Genomic DNA, 20747 nt, shown 5'->3' on the forward strand with positions numbered 1-20747 from the left:
ACATGGTTGTGGCTGAGGAATAATGTCCTCTGAGAGCTTAATTTCAGGTTGATCTAGGAAGGCATGTAAGACCGTACACTTCAAAATCAAACGGGGAGAACTCAGCGTAGACAGGGCTGCGGGACCCAAAGCAGCTGGCTCGGGGCAGGGCACCTCCCTGCAGAGCGGTGTAAGGGCACAGCCCTCAGGGGCGGAAGGGGCAGTAAGAGCAGTGGGTTGAATTTCACAACGGGCATTCTTCGACCCTTTCTGGGGTGTCAGGGGTAGGAAACACAGGCATTTTTTTCCACAGCGGAGCAGAACCAGACAGTGAGGAACTTGGGAGCACGTTCACTGTAATGTGGGACTCGAGCTGAGGCGGAGGAACTGCTCACCGCTCTCCCGTCTGGGATTTTCTTCATTCCTTCCTCGCCCCCACGGCAGTGGTTTCCAGCCGGCAGCCTGCAGCCTTGGGGCAGGGAGGTGGAAACTATCCCCGGAGGACTCGTTGGTAACCCCGAATTTGCAGGTTTAGAAAGAGGTTTTTACGCTCCTGTGGGAAAAGTCCCCAGACCTGCCCCCCCAAAGCGTGGGAAGCCCGTGCCCTGCGGAGGGGAGGGCAGGGCAGGGCAGTCACCCCGGCCGGCGGGGGCTGGACCCCTCGCTGGCAGCTGCGGGCAGGGCGGCCCCGCGGGGGCTCCGCGGCAGCGGGCAGGGCCCCCCAGCCCCGCAGGACGCCGGGCGCCCCCGGGCCCGCCCTGTTTCCCCCGGGGCAGCCGTCGCGCGGGGGGCCGGGCGCGGGGCGCCGGTGGCCGCGGGGCCGGGGCGGGGCGGGGCGGGGCGCGGCGGGGCGCGGTGCAGGGCCGCCGCGGGCACACGTGGCTCCGCTCAGCCCCCCAAAAGGCGCTGCCCGGCGGCGGGAGCGGGCGGCTCGTACCTCGGCCGCTGCGGAGGCGCCGTCGGTCCGGTCGGTCGGTGGGTGCCGGTTGGCTTGCGGAGCGGCTGCTCGGGGCGGCCCTACCTGCCGGCACTATGAACCTGACAGCGGAGAGCCACCGCGTCCCGCTGAGCGACGGCAACAGCATCCCGCTGTTGGGGCTGGGCACCTACGCCGACCCCCAGAAAGTAAGTCCGGGGGCGCCGGGACGCCCCCGCTCCGCTGGCGGGGGCAGGTGACGGCCACCCCTCGCTGCAGACCCCCCGACCCGGGGCTACCCGCCTATTCCCGCCTCCCGGCTGTTCCTTTCTTTGCTCCGCTCCCCGTGCAAAGTTACAAGCCCGAGCTCCCCGAGCAGCACGGGCGGCGCGCAGAGGAGAAAAAGGTGGGAAACACGCAGACCCCCCGGGTGCTGCTCCCGCGCCGCGCTGGCGGGCGGGGGGCGCGGGGCCGGGAGCGGTTCTGCCGCTGCCCCGGGGGCTGGAGGCCGGGACGGTGCAATCCCTGGGGCCGCTGCAGTCACCGGGAGGGGATGTGGGGGCCAGCGAGACCGGGTCCCTGGCAGGGCGGCCCGGAGCCCTCGGTCCCGAGAAGCCCGGAGCCGGGGGGACGGTGGCGCCGGGTGCCCCGGGCCGGCCCCGCCGCCCCCCGCGCTGAACGCAGATGGGATGGGGGATTTCGGACCGTCTTGCAGCTGGCCCCGACACATTCCAAGGAATGTTCCTGAAACAAAGACCCAGATTCCTGCATCCTGATTCCTGCGGCTCCCACAGCTGACTGCCAGCGGCCAAACCGCTCTCAAATATTCTGCATCCTTCGGTTTTGCGTGTCCCGGGCAGGCATCTCGTCTGTCTGCCGCTGACTCGGCTGCGCCGAGGCTGTGGGAGCACACCTGATGCTTCTTCCCTCTGCACACCCGGGAGCGCAGAGCCAGCTCGCTAGCTGCTGTCTTATCGCTCTCCTAAACCGCCTGACCTTCCAGCAGGTTTTGGTCTGTGGGTTTTTTTGTTTGTTTGTTTTGTGTTGGTTGGTTGGGGTTTTTTCCTCCTTTGAAGAGTAGGAAGAGATACTGTGGCCAGAACCCTTCTTGTATAATAGTGTCCGAGTTGAGATGCAATATTGTGTGTATGGCTCCACATACCACAAGGTATTTAAAAATACCTTTTTGAAGAAAACTCTTAATTTAAGCAGTTTAACAGCTATTAATTGTACTACGGTACGTTAACAACAGTGCCGAAGAAAATCTTCAGTGAACACTGCTGCAAGCAGTGCGGGAGTGATGCAGAAAGGGTCTAAGAAATCCCCAGGGCTGCGGATCTCCCTGATTAACAGCTGGCTTATGTGGGAAGAACGGATGGGAATCTGCAACTTCAGAGGCTGGGCACCGTCCCTCACATCACTAGAGTTTCTGGAGGTATTTTCAGCTAGTGCGTTCCTTGAATAACCGTTAGTGAAACAAAATTAAGCTTTCCAACAGGAGTTTTAATGTAGCAAAGCAGAACGTTGCATAATTCAGTGACAAAATATCTGAGCAAACTTGAAGCGCCTCTTTTCAGACTTGTGTATCGTGCCCTCAACCCTCGAGTTGCAATTTTACGGTAGCTTTAAACTGAGAAAAATGGGACTGCCGGCAGAAGAGGCGCTCCCTGCCTGCAGCCCGGGCGAGCCCTGGCCCGAGGCATTAGCCAGGCTCGGGCAGGGAGCTCAGGGCAAGTGACCTGCCGGAGCTGAGGGGAGGCAGGTTTAGGAGGCAGCTTCTGGGCAATGCCATAACCCTGATAAGAGTTCGTTCTGCAGAAATTCAAATGTCCCAAAATCACCACAAACAGTTCTGCTTCTCTCTCCGTCCTGCAAAATCCTGCTGCCTCCTCCGCACTGCTGCGGGTCGAGGCGGATAGCGAGCCTCTGCATGGAGCTCTACCAGCCAAAATGAATTATTTTTAGGCAGAGCTGGTTTTCAGCCTGATTAGCCCCAGGTAGCGGCTTTTTGCTTTTCGCGTGTACCTCCTTTGTTGTCTGGTGACAAAAGGCGGAGGGGGGACGGTTGGGGGACAGGACACCCGACAGGACAGGATGTTGCAGGCAGGACATTGCTATGGCAACTCCAATTTAGAGCCATTAAAGCTACCGTGTAACTGCACCCTCAGCGGGGATGGGTGCACATACCCAACCACCCATACTCCCTCCCCCCGCGTTTGTAGGAGTTTGGTTTTCTGAGCTGTCTTTCTCTTTCTATATGGTAAACGTGACAGAAAGTTACGGGTGGGAGGGGGAGCTGAGAAGAGGCAGAGAAAGCAGCGCTTTCCCTCTGATGAGGCGCTTGCGAAAGTCTCGTTTTCGCAGGAGACCGGGTGAAACACTGTAAGTTTATCTGGAGGAGCTGGGCTGAAGCTTTACGCTAGGATTACGATCGCGTATTTGAGTCAGGGAACTTGCCACGGAGGGCAGCTGGGGAAGCGCGGTAGCAGGGTGCCGGGGATTTGTTGCAGAACTGTTTGCAGCTGCTGGTTGGTGATGGGGCAGGACTTCTAAATAGGTCACGGCTTAAAGCTTGCCCATCTCAAAAAAGCTGCTGTGCTGATGAGGCGGCGGCTTCTTTCAGCACCTTGCCGTGGCAGCGAAGTGCCGCTCCGGAGCAAGCCGCTCCGCAGAGCGCTGCCCTGTGCGTCTGGCGCGGCTTCCCCCGGGATGCTGGCGGGATGTCTGTCCTGCTCCTCCCGCCTGGGGAGCTGAAAGGCTCAGTGGCGACTCGGGACCGTTTCGAAGTTTATCTTAAGGAGTGAGGCTATAAACTAGCACTGACACATTTCCTTTAAAATGCCTAGCGGTAGCCTTTTGTGGCTGAATTGCTTGAGAAGCAGCATCTGAGCCACCCGTTCTGCAGCGGTGGGGGCAGGCAGCTGGTGGTAGCTACGGTGCCAGCTGTCCCTAGCACACTATTTCTACTCATGAGTCAGATCTCTGTGACTTCTAGTCATTTTGTGCTTCGATACAAAATACAGAGCTGTTCATTTGTCAGATTATTCATCTTGCTCTTGGAGGCAATTTATTCATTTTTTTTTCTCCCTCAAAGATTATTCACCCTGGCACCTCCATGTCAGAGCAGCTTGTCCAAAACAAATCTGTTTTCTCAATCTCGTGTTATAGCCCAGTAGCTCATAATGAGCCCAGAGTGTTCTTCCTGAAGTGCAGGAATGTGCTCACTGGTTAAGAAAACTGGGCAAATCTAGTTAGCCACGGAGCAGGGAAATCTGCTTCTCTGACAGTCGGTTACAAGAAAACAGAGGCAGGAGGCCAGCTTTCATGTTTCGGACTCTGTCTGGATACACTGCACAGCAGTGCCTTCAGAACTGAAATGTGTCAGCAGCTTGCCTTGCTTGTCTTAAATAACTTAATTGTTCTCTCAAAGACAGCTTTGGGAGATAAGTCATGCTTCTCCAGTTGTGAAACACTGAACAAAAAACGAATCTATTGACTAGAATTTGGTCCCTGGTACAAGTTTACTGACTCAATGAAGTACATCATGGAGCAGAGCTGGACCACTGTGGAAAACCTCTATTTGATGAGATTAATTTTGATTGAATGCTCTTTCCCCCTAGGTGTAAGGGAGCTTTTCTTACTGAATACAGGTCAGTGTGGCAAGAATTCAGCTAAATCTTTAAGACTGAAAACACTGTTAGTGCAATGTTGAGGGTTTCTTCTTGTTTTACTTTCCTAGCACAGAAAGAAAGTGCAATGAATCCATTTGCTATCAGCTCATCTGCTAGCAGAAAGGAAGGAGTCTTCACTGGGTCATAGAATTAGTGATAAAGTTGGGCTGTTTATCAAGAAAAGCACTTAGAAATATTTTTTGCTGCTTTAATTGGTGTTTCCTATACTTATTTTCAAGGGAAGTTAATAACTGTGTCACTAAAAAGCCTAGTTTACTTTTTGGTGCAGACTTCAGTGTGTTGAAGTTGGTTTTGCATTCTCCTTCACACAGGGAAGGAAGTGCGTAAGTTGTATTAGGTTCTTACCTGTATGAATTAGGCTGTTCACAGAAAGGATGGACGCAAATGAAACACTGAAAATCTCAGCACTGACTCCTTCCCCTGTTCTCTTTTCACCAAATATCCCCTCTCTTCATGGGTTGGGGGAGGGGAACCACAGCAGGAGCAGTGAATCTGGACTATCGAGACCCTCCAGATGGCTTTAAAGTTTGAGGCCAATTGTGCCTTTCTCTGGCTTGGTGGATCCTTCTGGCAAAGCCCTGTGCGTGCAGGAGTGGCTCTGCCAAGGCTCCAGCAGATGCGCCGTTTCCAGCTTTCCCTCCCTAAGGGCCCCAAAGCCGTTGACCCAATTCTCTAGGGTATTAAATAGATGGGGGGAGGGAGAGGACAGCCTAACAGGGGAGGGTGGAGGAGACAGCCCCCTTGATGAGCCAGTAGCATCACCTTGTGCCATGGCAGAGCCAGATCAACTCTTTGGGCTCCTGCAACCTCCCAGCACTGGTGCTCAGTTCCCAGCACAGCCCAGGGAGTGGTGCTGGTACCCGTCTGGAAGTGGATGGGTGCAGGTACAAGCAGGCTTAGAGAAGAAAGGTGCTAAAATCACTCCTAAATCCTGGAAATCCTATGCCTTGTTAAAATGGCACTTATGCCTACTTCACTTTATAACTCATCCCTGTCAACACAGCAAAGATCATCAGCCCAGTGCCTCCACATAAATACTCACTGTCTCCCTGGAAGGTCAAGGGGCCTTGGCCGCAACTTCTCTCCTGCCTTCCTGTTTTGACTGAGGGAGGAGAGGGCTTGGAGGGAAGGTTGTAGCAACCACACTGTACACAGGCACTACTTCTGAAACAGAAGATTGGGCAAAGTGATCAAGAATAGCACTGGGTGAGGGTTTTTGGCAAGTTGTGACTTTGCTAAAAATGAGGTTCTGAGGTAGCCAAATTCATTCATAAATTGGAAGCAGTTTTGTGGAATAGTTTCAGGCAAAACAAATGGCAAAGCATTTCATTTTGGGCACTGGCAGTACAAGCTGAGGAATCAAAGGATTATTAAAGCAGTTGGAGGTAGCAGTTGCCTTTCCCTGAATAGCCTGCTGGTGAGGGAATCCACATGGGCGGTGGGAAACCAGGTTCAGTCCTCCTCTCTGCCTCTGGGGATTAAATTCATATCACACAACCCAGGGAAATAACATGATTGTGGGGGTATGTGATAGCTAGAGACAGGCAAGAAGAAACATGCTCAGGCTGGAGCAGGAGGAGCACTCTCCCTACAGAAAAACATGCTGCCCACCAGCCCCACAGCTTTGGATGCTGAAGGACTCAGTATGGCATCCAGCCAGGAGGGAGAGAGACCCATTTCCCCAAATCCTTAACTACCACAAAGTAACCCTTGTGAGTGCCCAGACAGTCTGGGTTTTGTTTAAGAAGAAATTGCTGGTTTGAATCAGGGAGAGGAAAAGTTCATCCAGGGCTCCCGTATCCAATCTGAGTGACCAAGTAAAAAAAAAAGAATCTGTTTTGGATAAGTAAAAACACTGTTTTGGCACCCTGAATTACTTTTTACACCCAAGCTAGAAGCTGAACAGAGTAACTTTTCGTTGTACAGGCCTAACAGTGCTCTTGTAGGACCTTTACGCCACAAAGTTGCTTGCACAAGGATGCGTGCACACAGACCACTTCAGTTGCTCTTAACAGTGCAAGCCACACCTCTGCTGCAGGGCGCCTGCTTTTGGAGCTGCTGTAAGTGACCTTTAAGTCAAAAGAGGTAATAAGCAACTTATCCCCCCCCCCCCCCCCCGATGTGATCTGGATCTCTGAGCTGCAGTAAGGGCGGGGATTACACACAATTTAATTCTCTCGGTTTTTCCTTCTGGCCATCAATGCCTTCTGACACATGGTTGTCAGGCATTGTCTGACACATGGAGACAGCAATGATTTCAGGTAACTTGCTGAGAAAGTCACCTGGCCCGACCCAAAGCTACAAAATGGTTTGTGTATTGAAAGTCCCAGGAAGGAGCGACACCCGAGATCTCTGGCAACAAAGCTGAAGTTTAAAGACTTCCATTTCTTGATCTTTTTACTACAAATTTCTCCTTCTCTGACTCAGACAACTGTCTTCCTCCTTCCTTCTGAGGTAAACCTCCCACTTGGCTTCTAGATTTTTTTTCTTGAAAGAGATAGATGCAGTGGCAAGAGCAGGAACTGCCTTAACATGCAAGTGTCCTTACAGCCTTAGCTTACTTCCCACGATATGCTATTAAAATAAACATATAAGGAAAATAATCACAGTCCTTTTAACATGAACAACTACACATGAATATGTGTTTGAACTCAGCAAGTACTGAGCCTGAAGTTAGCTCTGTAATGAAGCAATCTTTATGAACCTACATGAAATCACCACAGATGTAGGCCAGGGAGATATTTTGCCTTTTTCTTCCCTAAAAAGGCTATTTGGAACCTGATTTGAACAGAGCTGGGGGGATTCAGCTGGCATCTTTGGCTAAGGAGATAAAAAAGGGCATAAAAATTTATGCCCTGAACTTAAAAAGTGAAGAAAGTTCCCCAAATGAGATATTTTTTTATTTTTTTTTTTTAGATGTTGGGCCATATCCCCTGACCAAGCATCTCCAAAGGACATTTTGTGGCCCTTTACAGTCCCTTTCAGTAACCACCACTGGCTTTCTCAAGCCTTTTGCTTTTTAAGCAGCAGTATTACCTCACACAGCACTAATTCTTCAGGGAGTGCTTTGGAGCAGCGGAGCCACGGCTGGCCAACACATAGCAACACGCGGTCTTTCAGGGTTGGGATTTCTGAGATGTTTCAGAGGGTGGCCTTATGTTCCCTTGGCCTCTGAGTATGTCCTTAATCCATGCTCCCAAACAGAGATCTGTACACTTGAGGCAAGGGCAGAAGGGAGGGAGATATATTACTACAGCCCAGAAGAAGATCTGTGCCCGATCTACAACACATCCTGGAGGGGTCCTTTCTTGTTAGCAAACTCTTAGCCTAGCCTTCACGATGAATGATATTTATCCTGAAGCCATATATCTGTAGCCAACTTGCTCAATGACAAAGTCATGACTTAGTTTCTTGCTCAGAGGACTCATCCTCAGGTCCTTCTGTTTGCACAGACCACAGGTGGCATGCCTTTCCTTTGGTGGCTGTATCCTGGTGGTGAGTGATACTCTTGCTGCTTCACCTCTTAGATTTTACTCCTTATTCCCTGATTAAGTCACAGTTACTGGCAAGACCCAGCTGCCAAGAGCAAATAAAGGCAGGATTTCTTGGTATGTGGTCCCCAGATGCCTTGAGGAGGCACAGTAGCAGGCATCAACTTTTAGCCAGCAGCAAAACAACACAGCTCTCAGGCAGGAGAGCAGCTGCCTGCTGGAAACACAATCAAAAGCACCGTGAGTAAGAAGATACAGGAGAAGGAGTCTGCATGAGGGTTCAAGAAACTGCATCGGCTCTGGACTGCATCATTGTCCTAATCCACCTCTGCTGCTTCCTACGAAGAGGGCAAATATGCCAGAGGATGAGGGATGAAAACTTAAGATACTGCTTTGGTTGATCAGACTTATTATAGCAAAGAGGTGAGAGTACAGAGTAGAGGAATGCATTAAATCAGAAGGGTCTTGGACAAAATCTGCTTTCATCAATGACTTCTACTAAAAACTTAATATTGCATGATGCATTTTAGACTTCCCTTTCATATATGCTTTAATGGTGTACTTACCACCTATGAAAAGCCGAGTTCATTTAGCCTACATTTGTCTTTTCTCCTCTGCCAAACAACTTTTCTGTTCTGCCACTGGAACAGTCTTTCTACATTGCTGTGCCTTCAACCCTTTGTCTTCCTGGTGGTTCAGCCTTGACCCCTCCTCCCCTGTCTGCAGCCACCTCTTGACACCTCAGCTCCTGCTAGCTCCCTGTAACCTCATGTTATACAATGGCACATTTTTGGCTTGTGTAAATGCAAGATTGCATCTTTACCTCATTGAAAAAGGAAAACTACATCATCTAATTAGAAAAAACAGGTGTGAGAACTGTACTTTAGCAATTAATGTCGGATTTCAAAGTTAGATTCAATAAAATGACTTATTACTCTCTGTCAAGTTGGAGGAAAGTTTCTTGCATGCAACTTTCTTGACGACACAAGCTTTGTTCTTATGGCGGTAATTTGCACAAAACCTATGGCTCTAAGACACTGCAGAATTTGCAGGAATTCTTGTTTATCTCCATGTATCTTCTCTGCTGAAATCTCTGTGGTTCTTAATTTCTATGAATCCTGAAGCTTAATAGAAAACAAATTGATAGTATGACTAATCTCTACTTCGTGCCAATGGCTTCCGTGATGTTTCCAGCTATGAACACAATTAGCGTCTAATCACGTGTGGCAGATTAAAAGCTACAATTACTGAAATGGTCAACGCGTAAAATTCCTGATGAGGATGGGCCCAAGCTTGTAGATGAGGGTGAATGAAAGACTAACTTTCTAGCTACAAAGTTCATCAACCTATGGAGGACTTCTGAGCAAAATGGCCACAAAATTGCTAGTCCTGGAAAATGGTGTATTTTTTTTGTTTGCTCTGAGGAGTAAATTGTGCTCTAATGACTCCCCCCTAACGATGAGCATGCTTAAACTATAAGCTTTCAAAAAACTCTTCTTAAAAAGATAGCACCTCTAACATAAGCTGACATCTCAGCTGCTATGTGAAAACATTTTCAGACTACGCCAGGATGAAGACACATATCCCCTTGCAGAGCAGAGGACTTCTACTAATGAAACCACTGACAGACAGATAATCGCCTGGCCCTGTGCAGTGATGCCTGCCTAATCCAAGCAGAGGGGATGGCTCTTACAGCCGACCTGGCAACGCATCACTTGGCTCCCAACACCGGTACTGACACACGCGGACTTGGATACTACAAGAGCACTCCAGAGGAAAACGTTACCAGAGCAAGGTGATATTTAGGAGATGACAACTTTGTCTGGGAGTCAGTACAGCTTTCAAATGGTGGATATCAGATGCCAGCATCACCCACCGAGCTACAGCACAGGGTAGAATTGTGTTTAATCAGCCCAGATCTGAAACTAATAGCAGGTTAATCCAGATAAGCTTTTAGGACAGTAGCGCTACCCAAAACCAGTCATAGGGCTTCTTTGAAAAGTAACCAAACAGAAAGCAGAACTTTTCCAGTCCAGAGCTACATACTTCAGTGACAAACACTAGCTGTTTCAATATACCTCTCTTCCAAAAACTACAAAGCTAGCTGTTACCAGTGCAATAACATCAAGGCCAAATATTGACAGACACACACAAAAAATTATTATTTTCTCTTTTCCTCTGGCTTTCTAAACATGCTGGATTTTCAACCCTGAACAAAAGCCACAGGGAAAGCCCTCTTATGTAAATAAAAGTTATGAAGATTGTTTTACAGAAGATGAGACAGGGAATCACTGGCATTGTTGAAGAGAGGAGAAGCTGAACCCCTACGAGTGAGTAATTTGAATTAACATGACTGAAAGATACACTGTTTGGCTAGAACTTTTAAAGCCCAATTTTCCAGACAAACCTCCATTTTCTAAAACAACCCTGACTGACTCCATACGTTAAATATGGCTGTGGACTCCATGTGTCACCAATTCCCTTCAGTTTTCCAAACAGCGTGAGCATGTTCTTACAGCTCACTCAGGAAGCTAACATCTGGGTTGTGTCTCTGGTTGACCTAGGAGGCCACATTTGTCAAAACTTGAAAACACTGTGCAGAAAATGCCTCTCTAGGCTTCATCAAAGCCAACTTTTATTGGTTCAGCTAACTAGGTGGTGGAATTCCCCAAGTTTTACATATGCCTTTGCAAACACTTACTCCTACTGGCGCCAGAAACCTCTCCCCTTTAACTCTAGGGAATGAAGTAGAAGAACTACTGGCAACCTTTTGTTTCTCCTCTGCCGTTACACAAGCTGGTGCTTTATCTTCACCTTCTACGTCATGCAACCCTGGGATCACATTTCTTGTCTGAAGGGTGTTTTAATAGCAGCCACCCTTCCAGTTAGAGCTGTGCTTTCCAGGGCTGGCTGGCTGGCTGTGTCCTCCAGCTCTTCAGGACAACTCTTCAGGAAACTGTCCCAGTTGACCCCACTAGCACTGCAGGCATGGGACCCGGGCATGCACGTTGTTTGCTTGGTTTGCATTAATCCTCTAGCTGCTCACAGAGAGGTATAGCAACCCTTTAGCTTAGGCTTGCATTAAGTGAATTTGCATCAAGGCAGAAGTTGCAGCAATCCTAAAACTGAGGATTCTGCAATCAAGTGGTAAAAATAACTCCAGCAGCCTCTGCCAGCTACAATAATAAGGCTTTAGTGATGACAGCTTTGGCTAAATCTTAGAGTAAGTGTCACAGGAGTTCTAGTAATGCTAAATCTGCAGTTATGCAATCTTAATTTCTGCTTTATAGGCAATCAAACCTCATGCTTCAGGCCGCTGACAGGACATCAGGCTAGAGGAGAAAGGCACCCCTTGCCCATGCTCATTCACAGTGTGACACAAGGCAGCATCACCATTCCCCCCATCTTATTTGGGCACGTTTGCTGTCCTCTGCTTTCTAAGGCAGCACACTCCATGACAATAAATCAAAGCTCTGGGCCGGCACAGCAGCTGGTGGCTCTCAGCTCTACCTGCTTTTGCAGAGATCCCTTCACTGGGTTTTGCTTCCTGGATGGTGGCTGCCAATGCTTCCGGGGGAAGAAAGCCAGATTTTCCTGTGTACGAGAAAGGGGATGTGCTGGCGGTTGCATTTTCCAAGAAAGAGGTGTACAGCTTCTCCTTTACAAGATTAAACAATTCTAAGAATGTACCCTTGTGTGGCTCACATCCTGGCTTTGTAAACTCAACCTGAACTTTCCTGTAATGCCTTCAATACACATGTTTTCTATGCTCTGTTCCTAACATCTTAAGCCAGTCCTCTCTGCCAGTTTGTCCAGAAAAAAGGCAAATGGAAATAAGCAATTGGGCTTCTAGAAACTTGCATAAAAATCTGTGTGCAAGTGCCGAGCTCTGGTGAAGGAGGCTGTGAGCCCAGGAATGTACCTACTTTCTCCTTCCTGTATTTAGCTGACTCAGATTCCTAAACAGCAGCTCCACATCTTAAATTATAGGTTAGGACTGGAGCACTTAGCCCAGAGTTTGGATTTCTTGTGTAATTCAGCTGCAGCTAAATTCAGATTTTTCCAGGAGATGGCCCTGTCTCTCCCAGCACCTCAAGCTCTTCCTCCAAGGATCATTATTTCCAGCTGAGGGACTGGATCCCGTTGTGCCAACCAGGTGAGGTGCTCAGGACTAAGGCAAATGGCTCCTTCCCTGAAGCGCTGCTTCCTCAGCTCCCACATGCCGCCAAGACTGGTGCATACGTGGAATGAGGCAAATCAGAATCTGGGAGCCTGAGTCAGACTGTTTTCCTTTACTGTATGCACTAATAAAGAATAAATGTCAATAGTGATGTTAAGAGGTTTATAAAAGCAGTGCCTATGGTAGCTGTTCACATGGTTTTCCCAGATTACAATCTGCTGCTAACGTGTCCTGTCAGCTTTGTCTTTGGAGGTAACCAGAATCCCTCTGTATTAACTGGAAAGCTGATAGAAATTGCTGACCAGAAAAGGATGCTATAGAAAAAAAGCAAAAGAATTGGAGGACAGCTGAAATGTGACACTAAATAACAGTAATGAGTAGGACAACCACTAACACTGCTAAGCAAATCCTGTTCTGCTTGAAAGGGAACAGTGAAATTCATGGGTATGCCTGCACAAAAAATATTCTCCTGTAGCTTGGTCACATGCAACCTGTGAGCAAAACTGAAGCTGTACTTTTTCTACGGTAGGGAGAATAGGTTTTGACAACATGGGATATTATGGAAGGCGCCTGGAATAAACATTAAAAAAAATGAAAAGTTCACGGTCTCAGAGGAAAAAGAGAGCAGACCCTTTCAGACATGCAGAACTGATGAAGCACATTGCTTTTTCAGACTCTTAAAACGTGGTAACTGGCCAGTTGGCTACTTCATCTCTGGAGAAGGGGCCAAATTGCTGCTTCTTTTTTTTTAGTGAAGGTGCAAATCTAAGTCTGCTCCACCTGCCCTTCTGCCAGATTTATTTACCATGGAGCCTGAAGGAAACGGATACTGGTTTAATCTGTCATATGTGGTGGTAAATCAGCAGCTTTACAAGCTATTGAGTGATAAAGGGAATAACTGTGTGTGTTGTTTCCTTAAACAATATGATCTTAAAAATAACCTAGAGGTTCTTGAAGAAGTTATTAGTGATTGACCGAGCGTTTCTAGTCAACCAAGCAGTTTATTTCATAATAAAACATATAATAAATTTAATAACTTTTTTGGCACAAATTAGTGACTGACTGTAAGAGCACTGAAGATAAAAATCTGACTTCCAGGGTACAAGTGGTTATAAAATTCCAGTTCTAAAGCAACAGTCCTTGATCAAAGTAGCATAGTTGCAGGGCACACTGATTAGAAGCTGAAACATTAATTACGGCTAAGGATCAAGCATAACCCTTATCTACACTTAAATAAAAAGCAATAAAGAAGCAAAGATTTGTCTTAAAGCCAAAGCATCCTCAATTACTACTGACAAAGCACAAAGGTTTATAGCATGGAGACATTTCAGTACCTCATCTGGCATTTGTGCTGCTCTAATCATGAGCTCTGCTTATTTGGGAATGGTGGAAGAATAAAGGCCTACCTGAAAGGAGCAGACAGCATAGACAACCACATTTTAGATAACATACAGTAGTGAGTATAACCGAGGAGGAGAAGGAGGTCTGCCTTTCCTGGTAGATTAAAGGTGGCTGCTCCACGGCCAGGCAGCCTGGGAGGCACTGCCCCATCAGCTGCTGCGATTGAAGTGCCGACCCTTATACAACACCATGAAATGTAGGAGAAGTCATGTCACAAACTTCTATCTGCACTTAAGTAAAAGATGGTTTCCAGTTGGTAGTCTCTGATCTGATCACTACTAGTTAAAGACTTTATTTCCATGAAAGACAGAAGAGATTAAAACACCTCAGACTGAGCAGCAGGGTAGAGGGGAAAGAACTGGGTTTGTGCCTTTTCTGATGGAAAGATGGATGAGCAGTGGTGATCCGAGTCACCCATCTTTAATATGGTCTGTCAGGAAACAGTGGAATAAGATATGACACTTGAAGCAACACTTCTAAAAAGTGGCAAAACCACAACATGTCTAGCCTGTGCAACTCATCAGTACAGTTTACCACAGCCCATTACTGCAGAATTTGGAAGGATTAGATATGTGAAATTCTAGAAATGATAGTTTCTCCATTAGAATAAAAATAAACATATGGTATAAAGTTTCCAGACTCACAGATGTCCCAGGCCTTCAGCTGGGACAGTTCAACAGAGGCAGGATTTTCCAAAAAGCGTTCCCTAAGTTTGCTTGCATTTTTATATGCAGCACCTTACACCAGAATCTGTCAAAATTAATATACCACATCACATGAAATGAAATAGTGCAATGAAAACATTTATATTTAATGTAAACTCATCTCCAGCCATTGGTAATCAAGGTCTGATCCAAAAAAAGCCTCCTCAAGCCCCTAAAGAATCAAATTATTCCTTGAGATGGAAGTCTTTCACAAGATTATTTGTACAGATGTATGCAAGTCCCATGCAAAAGATTAAGAAATACATAGACGTTCAGCTCTAACTTAACTGATTCAGCCAAAGGCAATTGCAGTAACTGCAAGCTTTCTCATTTTCCTCTATTCCACCCTCCTCCCAAGTCTGCAGTTATGCTGTTCCCCTATACATAAGACTCTATGTTTCTTTACCTATGCCTTCTGCTTTTGTTTACTGACCAAACTGGCCATGGTGTTTGAGAAAACATGCAACTCAATAACCAACATTTCCTTGCTTGGTGGAGTTTAGTTTACAGCTTCAGGAGACAACTGGGAGCTGTGTTCATGCAATCTCTCAAGAGTGCACAGAGAAGAGAGAGGAAAATCTAGGATCAGGTCCACACCCCATTTTCAGGCTCTTCAACAAATGGAAAAAAAGTTTTTAGAAAGCCCCATCTTTTCCTTAAAAAAATAAATCCGTATTAAGGTAATGTATCACTGTACTCTAAATGTTCTGCTTTTATACACTTGAACGATAGATGTCAAATGGGCTGAAACAATCTAGAAGTCACACTGTTTGAAAAATCAGATTTCATAGAGAAAACACAATCACATTTCGTAAAATATACTTCTCCTTTGGATAACTAGTCATCACTTAGGCTTGAGCTCACAAGACCTTTAAGCTGAACTAGTCAGCCTGAGCTTTGCAACTGTGTCTACAGCTGGCATGCAGCTCATTGCTGAGGCAGAGGTCTGAGGTTACTGTCATCAGTAACTGCAGGCTTGTAGTACCTGTGTCAGAGCTTTTTACCTGCTGCCTTCCTAAAAGTTCTTTCTTGCATGTTCAGGCAGGGAAAAAGCAGAGAACGTGTTGGAGGTTGTCGCTGCTTCATGCCTCGCACTTCTGTAACACTGTCCGACATGCCCCAAGTGAAAACTAGCCATTGACTGTGCCTGAAAGGCTTTTAGCTGCCATGATCTTTGTTATATCCTACTAACAATTAGGAAAAGGCCCTGGCAGGGGCTGAGCATGCCTTTGGGGGGCTCCCACAATGAAAGCAGCAAAGCATTCAAACAAGTGTTTCGTTGTCTCTCTCAATTAACCAGACAATATTGCATCATCACTGCTGTAAATACATTAGCATGCCAAATTGTGCCATTTTGCCTCTCAGCCCTCATTCATGCCTGTAATAAATCAGAGCAAACAGAAGTGACTTTGCATTTTAAGTAACCTTTAGGCACAGCATGCTGGAGCAGGAAGTCCCGCTGAGCCTGAACAGAAGTTGGTCCAGTCAAGACTGATAGCAGCCACCCTGACGGAACATTGAAGAGCAGAGCAAATAGGCCAGGATGTTACACCAGTATATTCTGACACCAGCCTACAGCCCTGGGACTGAAAGACAGATTGACCCCCACGTGTCTTCAGCAGTCCTTCATAGTTCTTTCTTTCATGAATGTGGAAGAGCAGTCCAGTGTCCTTAGTCACTGCAGCATCCTATGGCAGCTATGGGTTTCACATCTAGTTCAGCAGGTGGTGGAAAAGCAGCTGCTTGCTTTATGGCAAAGTCCTGGAGAGCCAAACCAGTGGCTGCTGTAAAAGGGCAGCTTGGAAGGAGGGGAGGGAGACCGATTGCTGTGGTCCTTCCCAACAGCACCTACTGCCAGTCCTGCTTCATGTATTTCCTTAGCATCAGTAAAACCAACAAATCTGACATCCTCTCTTCATACGCTGTCTCATTTCCAGATTTCTCTGGCATCTGTTTTCTTTATAGGAGAAGCAGTCTTGGCCCTTCACTCAGAGGTAGCAAAATCCATCTCTTGGCATTTGCTGCTGACAGCAGCACAGCAGAACAGGTTGACTCACCCTGTTTCAGTTTTCCTTTAAGTGAATCAGATGTCTCTGTCACAGCAGAGCAATGCCTATGAAAAGGGTGGAAGAATAGTGCTGCCATGTGTCACTGAGAGCCCTTGACCACCACCACTTTGAGCTGCCCTCTCATTCTACAAAGTGTGGCAAGAATAAGATGTTTTCAGTACAATTTCAGTGACCAGTCTTCTGCTTTTTTGCTTGTTTTGGCCTAACTGTATTTTGCTTGCCACCTTGGCTGATAGAAAATATGACTGTTCTTGAAAAAACAAGCTTACTCTGAATTTCAGCAAAGATGAGTAAACAAATGCGGCACACAGCACAAAAATGCCACTTGGACTTATTAAGAGGTTCCTTGGGTTCATCTTAAACTGAAGCAGGAAGATGTATGTAAATATACACTAAAGCATCTGCTAGTTCTTAGTCACACGGTAAAGCAACTGTCCCAAACTGACCATACCATTAGACAGTCCTGAGCTATCACGCTTTGGATTGTGATACCCTCAACGGGAAGTTGATTTGAGGAGAAAGAAGTCAAAACCAAATTCCTGCTCTGCTGAAAGCTTTACTGAGACATAAGGTATTCAAACAGCCTCTGACCAGGCGGGTGGTTGACCAGCTGTGCTCAGCTGAAAGCCCTCTTCCACCCAAGTGAGGGACTTGCTCTCCAGATAGGCAAATTATTTCAGAATTTCTTATCAAAGACATTCAGTTATACTTTCCAAGAACTCTAGTACTCTCTCTTTCCCAGACATACAGTGAATATTTTGCATCGCTCCTTTTTCCACTGTAATTCCGCATTCACGACAGTTTTGAATAAAAGTGCACCACCACATTTTTCTTCAGAAATTGCAACACAGGTGTCTGGGGAGGTAAGGGATGGTTAGGCTGGATGAACTCCAGCATGAACCTTATGCATATCTCAGGGACTCTATAGCATTGCAGGAGAGGTGAGCAGGAGGCTGAAACTGTGTTTATTCTTCTCCCATTAGACTCCCAAAGGTTCCTGTTTGGAGTCAGTGAAGATTGCCATTGATACTGGCTACCGCCATATTGATGGTGCCTTTGTCTACTACAACGAGCATGAAGTGGGACAAGCCATCCGGGAGAAGATTGCTGAAGGCAGGATCAAGCGAGAAGACATTTTTTACTGTGGCAAGGTGAGAAGCTGCACTTAGATTATTCACGCTAAATCCAGGATTTCTGTGAATGGGCTTTCTTAAGAATGTCAGTGGTCAACACCTAGCATGCTTCCAGACCCAACATCCTTTATTTTTCTTTCCTAGCATTACCATAATGCTGCGGAGCTTTATGAGCACTAGATTTGCTGTTAAGTGCAGGAAATCACTGTTGTTCTCAGTTTAAAGCTCTGTTAACAATGGAAACCACACAACATCCATTCTGCTTAGTATTGTAGGTACCTGCAAATTTAGACATTGCTACACTCAGTGGTGCTGCTTAAGCTGTTACAGTTGCACGTGTTGTGCTAGCACACATATTTGTATAGTCACACACTGAACCTAACCTAGACAATGATCCTGCAACTGAATTATTTTCTGTTAGAACCCATACAGGTTTGCTGTGAGATTGCACAATGAAAGGGGTGGGAGCAAGCACGTGCATGCAAGTGTCTGTGTACAGGAGAACATCAAGTGCTTAGGTTGGTACTACTGACAGAAAATTACTCATCAAGCTACACCCTTAGTTAGTGTATCACTTGTCATTAAAAAGTTCTTATGATGATGAATCAGCTTGGAGAGAAGATGTCATCACGTCTCTACTTTAGAGCAACAAGGCCAGAGTAATGCATGAGCTAGCTAATGCTTTAAAGTCTTAGCTGTGAAAGCTGATTCCTCTCCTGGAAAAATGAAATCCCTTGTCCAATTCCAATAAAGTGTCTGACAAAAGCTGTTACAACTATGATGGCTGTATCCCAGGTATGAGAGAGAAAGCTCATTGCACATGGCAGAATAAAGATCAAATGGCCCCAGAAAATTCATGATGCCTGTCTAATTTATGGAGTTTATGACCTCGTTCCCCTTCCTGCAGTGCTTCTTTGAAGATGTCAGCCTAATACTTTCCGTTTCTCCTTTCTCTAGTAAGATGTAATCCACAAAAGTTACTCAACAGCCTTGGAAATAAATACCATGGTTCCTAGAGTAACATCCTATGGGATAAGAGACATATTTTACTGTGAGCAATTTAGTTAAGCTCTATAATCTGGGAAATTAAGCTTCAGATTGGGTAGTTTGCAGATCAAACGGATTTTCAGCAGCTATCAAAGTACAGCCATTTCCAGTCTGTAAGGTATGCAACTCTTTTCCAAGTCCCCTGCTTGTTCTACTGGTAACAAGCTTGCCATCCAGAGAAATGCTTCATGTCCTCAAATCTTCCACCTTTATCAGGGTAGTCTCTCAGTCTCTCATATGCAAAATATGTTTGGATCAGTCAAAATATTTGGTTTCAGTTGTTTTACAGTTTCATTACTGCAAATTACCAGTAATATTTCAAATCAAAACCACAAAGTTGTGCCAAAAGGTTAGAATGAGATGTCCTAACAACGCTGAGTCTTTTCACGTTCCCAACTGCTTCCCCTGAAGTTTATTTTCCCATATAAAACCTTAGGTTCTGTAAAAGCGCGTCTCTTGGCAGATTTTCCAAACTCACTTTATTTATTAAACCTTTCTATATTCAGTTGTCTGATCTAATCGCTGGATGATCTGCCTAGTTAATAATCACTACTTAAACATTGAGCCATCTGTGAAACTGCATTTGATTTCTTGATTGTAAGTTCAGTTGTTCCCTAAACTGCAGATCCCACCGGCTACAGGGCTGCAACACACAGTACCATGGAGCACCGTGGTTCCAGCCTGCCTTGTGACTGTGAGATAGGATAAGTGTGAATTTATCTTTCAGTTGTGTCCTGTTTGTGCTTGACAAAATTTCAGGTGCCCAGAGTAATAGTTCATTACAGTATCTCTGTAGTCTTTAAAGAATTCAAAGGCTGAAGTGGCAAATAGTCTGCAACCAATTCAATCTGTCACAGTCCAGGATTTTCACAGGTTTCACTGAGTATTTTCACAGAAGCTCTGAACTTCCCAGGAGGACCGAGACTGGATGTCCTTTGCTTTATGAACTTAGGTGTCTTTAGCTTTATGTACCTCACAAACTTATGTATCTTATGAACTTCAGGCAAATATCAAGCCACTGGTAAGGAACTGACTGATAGGAATTGCTGCATCTTCTGGAAAACATGGTAGATACAGTAGACCATTCTTGGAAGCGGTCTGTATAACGAAAGTTGGTTTTGTTTTGAGCCACGCTGACATCAGAAGTACTGGAAATTCCCGAGACCCTTCAGACTCAAACCCCTCATGCAGATCTTTCCTTAAAGATGATACAAACCAAAGGCTGGTCAGTCAGGAGGGACTAACAAGAACAGCCCCGCTGAGTGGCAGTGTTACTAGAAAAGCAACTTGGTGCAGTCGGGCTGCATCTGCCAGTTGAAATCATCAGCACTTGCACTTGGCTCTTGCTGCTGGCTGGCTGATCAGGCAGAGCAGCTCAGCATCCAGAAATTTTAGAGGTTTTATATCAACTGCCAACATCTCACTTGGCTTATATAGCAAGACCTTTTTGGTCTCCTCTTTCATCCCAGGATATTTCTTTCATTAAACTAGAAGTAACATTTCCAGGAAATGTGGTGTCCTGAAATGCCAAAGCCAGCTGGCAACTTTGACTGCTCAAATGTCTGCATGGGTTCTACTTAGGCAGATAATACAATAACTTGTACAAATCATGAAAACAGTTATGAAACTTAAGTTTCCATGGCATCTATGTATTAACATAGTACAAAAGTTTGCTATTTCTAAAGACTGTTTCTTTAGAGCCTCTGCAGTTTTTTAAAGTAAAGTATACTCACTGGCAAGTACTGAGCTCAATAGCACTGGGCTAGAAAGGGCACTTGGAAAAACTGCTTCTAAACTATCAACATAACTCAGGCTACTAAATTTCTAAAACACAGTAACAAAACAAACTAGAAGAAAGGGTATACAGATTCATTTCCTTACCTGTATTTAATTTCATCTCATTTTACATGTAAAATACTTAAAAGAAACACCAGACCACAGGCTTTCAGGAAATCCAGTGGAACAGCCTGAAACTCCGAGAGCAGAACCTTGGTCCCTTTACTGTAGTATACCTTCAGCCTGTGTAACAACCATCTAGTGATCATAAAACTCTTCATGCCTTGCAACATACAGCTGGGGAAGGCCTAGTATGAATTTCCAGATGGCAAAGCCTGTTTTGGTTTGTCAGGTTAGGG

General features: G+C 46.2%; 1 protein-coding gene across 1 annotated transcript in view; it reads left to right on the forward strand.

Annotated features, from left to right (window-relative positions):
* The first annotated feature begins 666 nt into the window (after window positions 1-666).
* AKR1D1 (aldo-keto reductase family 1 member D1) overlaps window positions 667-20747 on the forward strand; it is a 34982-nt gene continuing 14901 nt past the window's right edge. Inside the window, exons 1-3 of the mRNA XM_055808431.1 lie at window positions 667-671; window positions 984-1104; window positions 17416-17583. Of these exons, the coding sequence (XP_055664406.1) occupies window positions 1012-1104; window positions 17416-17583 (261 nt within the window). The 5' untranslated portion in view covers window positions 667-671; window positions 984-1011. The remainder of the gene's footprint in view (window positions 672-983; window positions 1105-17415; window positions 17584-20747) is intronic.

This window comes from Falco peregrinus, chromosome 6, assembly GCF_023634155.1.
Source record: "Falco peregrinus isolate bFalPer1 chromosome 6, bFalPer1.pri, whole genome shotgun sequence".
Classification (NCBI taxonomy): Eukaryota; Metazoa; Chordata; class Aves; order Falconiformes; family Falconidae; genus Falco; species Falco peregrinus.